General features: G+C 44.5%; 1 protein-coding gene across 12 annotated transcripts in view; it reads right to left on the bottom strand.

Moving 5' to 3' along the window:
- EML5 (echinoderm microtubule associated protein like 5) overlaps positions 1–6760 on the bottom strand; it is a 154599-nt gene extending 147839 nt beyond the window's left edge. For 10 of the 12 annotated variants that reach the window (XM_018053865.1, XM_018053866.1, XM_018053868.1 and 7 more), the window contains exon 1: positions 6320–6570. In XM_018053865.1, the coding sequence (XP_017909354.1) occupies positions 6320–6516 (197 nt within the window). In that variant the 5' untranslated portion in view covers positions 6517–6570. Of the gene's footprint in view, positions 1–6319 lie in introns of all 12 variants that reach the window. The other 2 variants (XM_018053859.1, XM_018053860.1) reach the window with 1 other exon arrangement.

The following is a 12291-nucleotide window of genomic DNA, read 5'->3' as shown; positions in this document are numbered from 1 at the left end:
AAAACAGCTAACATCTCCACTAAGGTGAAGTGCTGCCCATCTGACTTGATACAGCTGGTCACTTTCTTCCCCCTGAAACACTGTTTTTAACTTGATTTCCATGACTCTACATCTCTCGGTTTTTCTCCTGTCTCTCTGGCCACTGTTTTGTCCGTTCTTTTTCATCTTCTGAATATTTAAACGTTGGAGGGCCACGGGAATCCATTGTTCAGATTCTTTACATTCACTCCCTCAGTGACCTCATCCAGGGTTATGACTTTAAATACTACCTACATGCTGGTAACACTCAAATTTATCCCAGCGCAGACTGCTTCCCTGGATTATGGACATGTATGTTCAACTGGCCTAATGTACAAGCCCACTTGGTTGGTTGTCTGCTGCTGTTGCTAAGTCACTTCAGTCGTGTCCAACTCTGTGCGACCCCATAGACGGCAGCCCACTAGGCTCACCCATCCCCGGGATTTTCCAGGCAAGAGTACTGGAGTGGGTTGCCATTTCCTTCTCCAATGCATGAAAATGAAAAGTGAAGTGAAGTCGCTCAGTCATGTCCAACCCTCAGTGACCCCATGGACTGTAGCCCACCAGGCTCCTCCATCCATGGGATTTTCCAGGCAAGAGTACTGGAGTGGGGTGCCATTGCCTTCTCTGGGTTGGTTGTCTATTAGTATCTAAAACAGCTCATGATCGTCCCTTTCTCCCAAAGCAGAAAATCTGCCCTCCCCACAGCCTTTGCTAATTCACTAACAGGCAACCCCATTCTCAGGTGTTCTGGCCCCAAACTGCAATCATCACTGACCTTCTTTCCTGTCACAATTTACACCTGGCCCACTAGTAAGTCACGCTGCCTCTGTCTTCAAAGTATGTCGAGTGGTTTCTCACTGCTCCCATTGTTACAGCTTTGGCCCAAGCCACCAACATCTCTTCTAAGTCTCCTAAGTGGTCTGTCTGCTTCCATCTTTCACTTCTCCCTCCATCATCAATACAGGATCCAGAGTGACCTTGTCAAACCATTAACTCAAATTAGGTCACTAATTTGATTAAATTGTTCCACTGGCTTCTAATCTCCCTCAGATGTGAAGGCAAAAAAATCTTCTCAATAGCCCACGAAGTCCTAACCAATCTGTGCCACCACCATTCTTCATCAGACCTCGACTCTGTGCTTTTATGGGAATTCACTGCACTCCAGCCACTCTAACTCTCCTACTGCCCCTCAAACACACGAGGCATTCCACTCCAGGCCTCTGAACGTGACGTCCTTTGCCTGCAACGTCATTCCCTCCAGACAGCCACCCGGCACAGTCCCTCACCTCCATGGCTCCACTCAAGCGTTACATTTATATTTTAAGGAGGCCTTCCTGGCTCCCCTACCCAAACTTCTATCTAAACTCTTTCCAATAGTCTGTGTCTCACTTTCCTGCTTTTTTCCCCTAGCCCTTACATATTATATATATCTACACACACACAGACAGATACACCACTATATACACAAAATAATATATATGTACATACCACATACATATTTCAATATATGTGCATAAATGTGGAATTTACCTTGTTTATTACCTCCCCCCAGTACATAAAGTGTCAGTGAAGGTTGGGAATTTCACTTGTTTGGTTCACTGCTGTAATTCTAGTGCTAAAAACAGCCACTGGCAAATAAGAATAGGTGCTCAATAAATATCTGCTGAAAGACTAAGTAAAACAAGAAATACCTATTTTTACACTAATATGTATCCCAGACACCACTTAAGAAAGTGTCTTAAGAATGTGGGTGTAACCAACTGTGGCAAATGATGATGATAAATCAAAAAAGATGAGAACAGAGAACTGACCTCTGGATAGAGCACTGTGGAGGTCACTGGTGACCTTGACAAGAGCTGCAACGGTGAAATAAAATAGAGCCAGGACTGAATGGGAGAAAAAGGGCTGAAGACAGCGAGTACAGATGACTTTTTCAGTTATTTTCTCTTAGCATGAAACCACTGCATACGGCACCGCCTCTCTTCAGAATGCTGTGCCTTTGCTCGCTTCCCCCATGACTCTGCCTCTCCATTGTCCTTCAAGACCCAGCCTGCCTGGGTGTTCCACTCACTGGGACACATCCCTGTAACTGTTATACGCCCGCATACACCATACCCCAGGTACACTAATGCGATCCCTGGTACACACAGGAATCTTATACTTGACTGGCAGGGTTTAACTCCTAATACCTTCAGGCTAGACACAAAGAAGGAGTTCAATAAATATTTCTTGGATGAGTGAAAAGCCTTGAAGGAACAGTAAGTTGATCGTTTCTAAGGAACTATTCTTATTTCTTAATAGTTTCTAAGAATTTATTCACCATATGTTTTCCTTAATTTATATAAAATATATTTTATTAGTTATCTGTCTATTAGACATCATAAAATAAAAAAGGAAACAATTATAATACAAATCTAAAATTTCTCTTTTACCCTAATAATATACACTTAAGGTACATTTATGATAGTTTGAACTATTATTCTATATAATTCCAACCTTTGCCTGAAAACATGTTAATTTTACCTCTTAAACTATGCAGCATTTGAAAAACAACCATAAATATTTTGATATCCAAACACACAAAATGAAATCTTACAGAAAAAAATTATTATATAGTCTGTAAAAGTTAAGACCACCAATTCTAGTTACTTAAACATGGGGACATTTTACTAAATCTGTATGTTGCTTAATACTTTCTGAAGTACGGCTTCTGAATATTACACAATGCTTAAGAAAATTCTGGAATCAAGTTTGAAGGAAGGAGTTCTACCCACTTCTCAAACTGCTTATTTAATAATTCTACACATGCATGTTTTGGGATACAGATTGGCAATGTGTTTCCTAAACAGAATCATCCGGGGGCACTGTGTGAAAAACAAATTTCTGGGATCCAGCTCTAGAGGATTCTAGCTTAGTACATCTCATGAAAAGGCTAAAAAAAATGGCAAAAAGCTCCTTAAATGATTCTGATGATCAGTCAGGTTTGGGATGATCAGTCAGGTTGACCATATATCTGGAAACATTAAGTAGACAACCAGTAGGCTTGTGGTGATTCCCGCCAGACCTGAGAAAGTTGCTGCCCTCAACCCATAAACACAAAACACACTGACCCACCATGGAAACATCATATATTTCAAAACGCTTTTCCAACAACAATTCTGACTTGTGTTGAATAAATGAAATTTTCATACTATAAGTACAGAGTCGTTAGAAACCACTTTTACTAGACTATGGTGAAGCCTGATCAGTATTTTTTCTCAAGAGCACCACCTGCCACAATTGACGAGCTACTCTACCTTTCATTTTGTCTAAAGAAAAAAAAAAAAAAGTAGTAACAAAATGCACCAAGTTAACTACATTCCATTAACGGTCTTCACTGGTGATACATGTTTTGAGAACTATCAGTAACATCCACTTCAAATACAAACTTGTCAAAAATGTGTTGATGGGTGGTATCTAGAAAAACTAATTTAAAAAGCTACTGTATCCATTGGGAAGACAGCTGGCAAAAGTTTCAAAATATAGACCACGCTACAGATGTGCATTTTATAGTAAAACTGCCAGTAGTCTCTAACTTACTCTTAAACCTGTAACAAACATTTAATAACTAGAGAATTTTATCAATATAACTTGGGACATAGAAAATAAGAAAAAAAAGTGACTAAAATTCTGACAGTGAAACAAATTTCTATATAAATCAGTAATACTGAAATAAATATAACTAAAGGAAAGAACACGATATACATACATATCTAGTAAAAAGAAGTAAGATAATTACACGTAACACAGACAAAATGATAAAGTCATGTGGCACCACCGCTGGCAATGCTAGGTGTGGTAAGACGACAGAACTGGAAAGCAAATGATCCTTACTTTTGTCTTTCCAACCAATACGGCACTTGCATTTTTAAAACCTAAAGACAATGACTTGCTCATTCTGGTACAGTCTTACATTCAGACTAAGTTATATTTAATAAGTTTACCTAAGTTTCAAAAAATATGAAAATAAAACAGATGATAAATACAGCAATGGCGTTTTATTAATAAGGCTAACATTACAGCAACATTGTTTTCCACCACGGTACCATTTATAAAAATTTCATTTTCTGTTGTGACATAATTGGAAAATTACAGTAGTAACTATACCTGTATTTCAAACACTGAATTGAAACAAATTTGAAAACGTTGAACTTTCACAAACAAGAATGATTTCTACCATTATTGCTTGAAACAAAATTTCCAGTTTTTGACTGGAAATCAAACTCTTTGATTGCTTAGTCTTAGTACTGTATTAAATTTGTGCCACGATTTCAGGATGCAATTGCCATGGCAATTTTCAAGCAAACTTTTTACTGTTATAAATTATTTTGAGGGTGAATCATTTGCATAAAGTCACAAGCAAGTATCTAATTAAGGCAAAAATTAGACTAATCTGTCATTTTCAAACATTTTGAGACACTACATCTATGGTTATGCAACTATGTACACCAAAGGAAAGCATAAGCATCTCTTCCTTGCAGTTTACTGAAACACAATTTTAAAAATTCAAGCCATGTGACATATAGGTTCAAATTACTGCTGGAAGAATAAACAAAGCATCACTTACCCCATCAAAAATAATTGTATCCGGTTTCAGAAGATCTTCATACCATATTACTCTCAACTACCAAGGAGTAAAAACAATAGAAGTGCACCTCAGCATCCTTTGCACCTACCGACCCCACCTACTGAAAGGAGCCTAACAGACTGAATATCTGGAGGAGGACTTCAGTCAAGGCTGTTTCCACTAGATAAACTTAACTATCCCCTGAACTGTGATTAACACATGGAAAAGAAGAGAGAAACCGGAAAGGATCAGGGAAAAAGACAAAGAACTGGGGTAAATTCTACTCTTGGGGTGAATAACACACAAGATGGTAAAGAATCTGCCTGCAGTGTAGGAGACCAGGGTTCGATCCCTGCATGGGGGAAAATCCCCTGGAGAAGGAAATGGCAACCCACCTGGTATTCTTGCCTGGAGAATTCCATGGACAGTGGAGCCTGGCAGGCTACAGTCCATGGGGTCTCAAAGAGTCTGACATAATATATGTAAGCACACACACACACACACACTGAACCCCAAACACTGCCTCATTTCCTATTCCACAATCTGTTTCTGCTCTCTTTATCTTTATTCTATCTTGCCCTACCTTTTGTTTGTCCTAGGCCTCCCTCCCTCTCTTACAGAGCATAAATGTGCAGACATGCAAAACAGATCTTTATTTATGGTATTTAAGTACCAGAGTGTTTTGCCTACAAAACATGATACCAAATGGGTTTTAATTGCACAGTTTAAGTCCTGTGGAACACAGATAGGGGGATAAAACTGAGTAATCAAACCCAATCATAGAATCTCTTAAAAACACATATACACAGAGTCTCAAAATGTTTTAAAACACATCTCTCTTTATCAACGACAAATATGCTGTGCTTGAGACAATAATCAACAGTCTAAAATAATCTCTGCTGCTCTTAACTTCATTTGCCACAAAAGTTCTGCTGAGACACTGATGGAAAATGCTATTTCAAATACACCGCTCACTAAAGAAATGGAAACAAGCACTGGGACCAATTTTAAGATGACGATCAAAGAAGAATTAAAATGTAGACAAAATTGTGATTTAAGTGAAAAAAAAAAAAGTAAACTTATTTAGGAGTGCTTTACCAAAAAGGAAACAAGAGAAATGGAAATCAGAATAATTTTAGCACCTAAAATGATTGGGCGGGGGAGGGGTGTGTGTGGATGGGTTTAATCAATCCTTACCCTCAAACTGCCTTCAGGTGTGCAAATTTTAAAGTCCGATGAACTGCCTGAAGGTTGCCGGGATTTCTATCTGCTGATAACAGCAGGCGGTGAAACCTCAACGAGTTATTATGGCCAAGAGCCGAGTGCCCTCTAGGATGCCAGCCCGGCCGCGCTCCCCCGAACCAGCCTAGCGCTTACGGGACTCTTCTGCGTTCTCTACTGGGTAAAGGACTTTCCTCTGGCGCTCTAAGAATTCGTTTAATAAGCAGTCTCCGACGAGATTTCAAGGGGTAAAAATGCAACCCACAGCAGCTTTCGGTACACTGCACCCATCTGAGGAAGGGAGAAGGGAGGACCCGCGGACTTGGGGCCATCGCAGCGACCCGCGGGGCAGACTCAGGATACGAAGACGGGAAAGGGCACTGGTTTCCCGGTGCCCAGAGGGCAGGGTCGGGACAGCGGCGCCGGGCCTCCCCTTCGGGGCGCGGCGCCCTGCGCGAGCGGGCCGCGTACCTGATGATGTCGTCGCTGTGGCCCCGGTAGAACTTCTGCCGGTGCTCGCGCGGGCTGTACACCACGCCGACGCCCGCCACGAAGTACACGATCTCCTTGGCCGCCGTGTAGTAGAGGTTGTTGCGGCACTGGTGGCCCCGGTAGCCGTACACCCACTCGAGCCGCAGGTGGCAGCTCGGGGCGCTCCTGGCCGCCATGTCGGGGCGCCCAGCCCGCCGCGCCGCTCCGCTCGGGCGCCCGGCGGCGGGAGGCGGCGGCGGCCGGGCGAAGCGAGCCCTCCCCCGGCGGCCGGCACTCGCCGCCTGCCGCGTCCTCTACGCCGCGCCCGGCAGCCGCATGCCGCCTCTCCCTGCCGCCGCCGGCGCCGCCTCAGCCCACGGGCGGGAGCGGAGCCCTTGCCTCGCGGCGCATGCTGAGGGCCGCGGGCGCCGCCGGCCGTCAGGTGAGGTGGGGGACTGCCGCGCGCCCCCCCTTCGCCGCCTCGGCCGCCTGGTCTCCTCAGCCCGCAGCGCCCAAGCCGTGAGCCGAGCGAGCGAGGACCCGCCTCCCGTCTCCACTCCTCAGCCGCCGCCGCCCCGGTCCCCCTGCGGCGTTCGCGTGCCGCCGCGGCCTCGTCCCACAGCTCGGCGGGCCCGCGCCGCGCGCGCCGCGCGCGCCCCCGAGCCCAGACCGGCGGCGTGCGCGCGCTCTCCGAGCCCAGACCCGCGCCGCGCGCCCCCCCACCCGCGAGTCCAGACCCGCGCCGCGCGCGCCCCCGAGCCCAGACCCGCGCCGCACGGCCCCCGACCCCTGAGCCCAGACCCGCGGCGTGCGCGCGCCCCCGAGCCCAGGCCCGGGGCCCCGGCCCCCGCCGCCCGCGCGCGCCTCGCCCCGCCCCTCCCGGCGGGGGCGCTGCCGGGACCGTCGCTGGGCCCGGTTCTCCTGCTCCGCCTCTAGCTGCACGGGTCTAGCTCGGCTATCTTCGGCCAGGACCGATGACCTCGGCTGCCCTGATCGCATCCCGCTCCGGCTCCGGGCGGACTCTCGGCCGCCCTTGTCCCCTGCTGCTGCAGAGCGCCTGTCGGTCTCACCAGGCCCCCGTCCTCGGCCAGAACTACACTTATGCGGGGAGAATCAACACCAGGATGTTAACCTCCTTGTTGAATCGTTCCTTTTACCTTGTGCGTGTGTATGCTTTTCTGGCAGCTTCATGGTGCTCACTGTAGCAGACATTGCGTGGGACTAAAACCTGACTTTCTGAATACACGTTTTCTTATTTGTATACGTGACCTCAAAGCTAAAAGAAGAGTTTAACTCGTAAAATCACACGCCAGATCCTATTTCTTGATAAATAGCAATGGTACGGGAGAAGGAAATGGCACCCCACTCCAGTGTTCTTGCTTGGAGAATCCCGTGAACAGGGGAGCCTGCTGGGCTGCCGTCCATGGGGTCTCACAAGAGTCGGACACGACTGAAGCGACTTAGCAGCAGCAGCAGCAATGGTACCTGATTTTGTGTTTTTAGAGGACTGTTTTGATACTTCTCGAATGGTGGTGATGATGAGGATGTCTTCAGTCTTACTGACGCTGGAGAATGAGCCTGTAAGCACAAATACTAGAAGCAATGAGTTCTAGGTCAGTTCTCTCCTACTCAGTTTTCTGAATGCCTCCTCTCTCATGGAATTTACCAGTACCTATAAAAATAATTTGAAGTCAGTGTTTTAAAAGATTTTAAATCCAGAATGATAACCCCAAGGTTTACAACAAGAAAAAATAATTTATAAAACACAAGTATGAATCTTCTGTGTCTGGAAAAAAAAATCAGTGTTTATTTCCTTGGGAAATACCAAAACTTGGAAATCTTAAAAAAAAAAAAAAAAGCTAGAATAAACTAGCATCTTTTTAAGAAAGAGGTGATGATTCCTAGATGGCATCCATACCTTGGACTGAATGTTACCCTATTTCTGCTTCCTCAAAGATGCAAATTACCAATTTAAGACAAGAGGATACCTTTTCAGTTTTGGCTATGACTTCTAGTTGACATACAGGAAAGAAGGGCTATTTCAGAGGAAATAATTTCTGTCAGTGTAAACTATGAAGGTGTGAGTAGATTTGGTGAACTCCACCAGGAAGGTTGAAAGTAGAAATGGAATCCAATTAGTTCACAATAATCATCTAACAAAACAGGAACTACAATGCAGGAAAAACTATCAGCACTTCATAAAATTTCCCAGCTTTTAGACATTTTAAATTCTTATTATTTTTACTATTCCCAGGTGATTAGCTATAAAACTGTCAATGGAAATAATCAATATACCAATCTATACCTGGAGAAGGAAATGGCACCCCACTCCAGTGTTCTTGCCTGGAGAATCCCACGGCCGGAGGAGCCTGATGGGCTACAGTCTGTGGGGTCTCAGGGGTCAGACTCGACTTAGCCACTAAACCAATCTATAATAGAAATAGAAAAGTTTTGAGCCAAACTGAGGACGATAGCCTGGGATACACAGATCCAAGAAGCACTTGAATTGTACTTCCCTGGACTACAGAAGAGGGCTTCCCTGGTGGCTCAGCGGTAAGGAATCCGCTTGGAGAGCTGAAGATGCAGGTTCCGTCCCTGGGTTAGGAAGATCCCCTGGAGAAGAAGATGGCTACCCACTCCAATAGTTTTGCCAGGATAATCCCATGGACAGAGGAGCTAAGCGGGCTACTACAAAATGGAGGAGGCTTATACGGGCAAAAACTAAAATTACATAAATTGTCAAGGACTAGGATTGGCGCTGGAAAGGAGTAAGGGTTCTTGGCAAGCATGGATTGGTTGGGTTCAAAATGGTTGCTTGGTTACCAGGGGAGACCTTGGGAACGTAGGGTTCTAGCTGGCAGTTGCTAGCAGATATTGTTTTGAGACTGATTGGCGGTGTCCTTGAAACTGATACAGTTCAGAAAATTCAAGTTCTCAGGGATGGAGGAACATATCTGAAACCACATCCACAATGGCCACCCAGCTCCACTTTGGATGCTTGAACCACAATTATTCCTTTTTATTTTTAAACATTTTAATTGTGATAGAAGTCACATAATGTAAACAATTTTAACCACAGTTAACTGTCCGGTTCAGGGGCACCAAGTACACTCACATTGTGCGACTCCCACCATCATCCATCTCTGGGGTTTTTTATTCTCCTGAACTGAAACTTTGTTCCCATCTAAAACTAAGTCCCCATCCCCCCTCCCCACCCCTGCCTCTGGCATCTATCGCTGTACTTTCTGACTCTATGAATATGACTATCCTAGTTACCTCATATAAGCGGAGTCAAATGGTGTTTGTATGCACCTACTGTATACTGAAGGGGCTCCCCTGGTGGCTCAGTGGTAAAGAATCTGCCTGCAGTGCAGAAGACCGCCTGCAATGCAGGAGACACAGATTCAATCCCTGGGTCAGGAAGAACCCCTAGAGAGGAAACGGCAACCCACTCCAGTATTCTTGCCTAGGAAATCCCATGGACAGAGGAGCCTTGCAGGCTGCAGTTCATGGTTTCAAGAGAGTTGGCCAAGACTTAGAGATGACTGAACCACCACCACCGTATATTGAAATGTGTTCTTAAGGTTAACTTAATATATGCCCTAAAAACAGACTGTGCCTTTTTTCCCCCTGTGCCATTCATTAGTCACCCATCTTATACAGAGTGGTGTATATACGGCAATTCCAGTCTCCCAGTCATCCCCCCCGATTTTTCTCTTGGTGTCCATAAGTTTGTTCTCTACACCTCGGTCTGTTTCTGCTTTCCAAATGGGTTCGGCTGTACTATTTTTCTAGATTCCATGCATATGCATTATGTACAATATTTGTTTTTTTTTCTGGCATACTTTATAGGACAGTCTCTATGTCCATCCACATCCCTGAAAATGGCACAGTTTTGTTCCTTTTTATGGCTGAGTAAGGAAATGGCAACCTACTCTCTTGCCTAGAGAATCCCAGGGATGGGGGAGCCTGGTGGACTGCCGTCTATGGGGTTGCACAGAGTTGGACACGACTGAAGCGACTCAGCAGCAGCAGCAGCAGCAATATTCCATTGCATATGTACTGTTGTTCAATCATGTCTGACTCTTTGTGACTCCATGGGCTGCAGCATGCCAGGCTTCCCTGTTCTTCACCATGTCCAGGAGTTTGCCCAAACTCATGTCCGTTGATTCGGTGGTGCCACCCAACCATCTCATCCTCTGTCGTCCCCTTCTCCTCCTCCATCAAACTTGTTGAATATGTACACCGCATCCTTATCCATTCCTTTGTTGATCGACATTAGGTGACTTCCATGTCCTGGCTATTGTAAATGGTGCTGCAGTGAACATTGGGGTGCATGTATCTTTTTGAATTATGGTTTTCTCCAGATACGTGCCTAGGAGCAGGGTTACTGGGTCATACGGTCATTCTGGGCTTTCCAGGTTGTGCTAGTGGTAAAGAACATACTTGCAAATACAGGAGACAAAGAGACATGGGTTCTACCCTTGGGTCAGGAAGATCTGGAGGAGGGCACGACAATCCATTCCAGTATTCTTGCCTGGAGAATCCCATGGACAGAGGAGCCTGGTGAGCCACAGTCCATGGGGTCGCAAAGAGTCAGACATGACGTAGGCAACTTAGCATGCAAGCTCGCATGGTCATTCTACTTTTAGCCTTTTAAAGAACCTCCGCTTTATTCTCCATAAAAAATTCTTTCCTTTAATGGTTAAAGCAGATGTACAATGCATGTTTCACTTCAGTTCAGTCACTCAGTCATGTCTGACTTTTTATGACCCCATGGACTGCAGTACACCAGGCTTCCCTGTCCGTCACCAACTCTTGGAGCCTACCCAAACTCATGTCCACCGAGTCGGTGATGCACAAAACAGACTGCTCTAGTTAGCATAAGGTTTAAGTTTAATCATATGTAAGCCGGAATAATTTTGCCATACTTCAGTATATGAAAAATATCTTCCATCAAAACTCTTGTAATGAGGGTAGCCAAAAATTAGAAGGGGAAGGTGAGCAAGCCTGGGGGAAATGTGCCACACTCAACAGCTTGTCTTTGGCTTGGGATGACAAGAATGAAGAGAAGGGGACTGCAGAGTAGGCTTCTGACACCTGTGAAGAAGAAAGAACTCAGGCTTGAGAAGTCACTCTGAAGACATAAAACAACCTGTGTGGGGTTCCCTGGACAAGGGCATACCCAATTTCTTTTTGTCATAAGTATTTGTGTTGTTTTTATTTTTTTTAAATAATGTGTTTGCTAACTCACTACTGAGTTCCTTGAAAATCCCTGGTGGGAAAAAGGAAATGTCATTGGCTATTTAAATTTAGACAGTGAACTTAGAAAAGATGAAATATTTTGTTACGGTATAATTGTGGCACATTCATTGCTGGTTACATGTAGTTTTTATGAGATGTAGGATGGTGAGGAATAAGAAGTATTTTTTTCCACGTTTCAGATTTTTTTCAGTACACTCTCATGGATCCCATGTTATATATTTAAGCATCATATTAATAACAGAGCTAAATAATCTTTCCATTATTATATTTTCCATTGCAATCTTCAATGACCCAAGGGTGGAGTGTGAAGCAAAAACATTCTTAATTAAACAATCTTCAACTGACAACTCAAGACCGAAAGAGACAGCTGAGGCAGAAGGGTGGCTAAAGAGTAAACCATTGCTGAATGACAGAGAGAAAAACCCCGATTAGTTCTTACCCTTACTTTTTATATAATGTTTTTACCAGTGCCACATCAGAAAGCTTAATCAACCTTTTATTGCTAGGTATGCTTTCATATCTGTACGTTTCGAAAGAATGCAAAAAAGGATGCAGGAGAAAGATCCCTAAATTCTACACGTCAACAGCTGCACATTTGTTAGGCATTTTAAATAGAAGCTGCAACACCTTTTGGTAATCTATACCTTGAAACTTGAGTCCCTAGTGTGGTATATTCCAGACATTTGAAATATTAAAATGCAAGCAAA

This window comes from Capra hircus, chromosome 10 (genome assembly GCF_001704415.2).
Source record: "Capra hircus breed San Clemente chromosome 10, ASM170441v1, whole genome shotgun sequence".
Taxonomy (NCBI): Eukaryota; Metazoa; Chordata; class Mammalia; order Artiodactyla; family Bovidae; genus Capra; species Capra hircus.
Note: the sequence above shows the minus strand (reverse complement) of the source record. Positions and strands in the feature narration are given on the sequence as shown.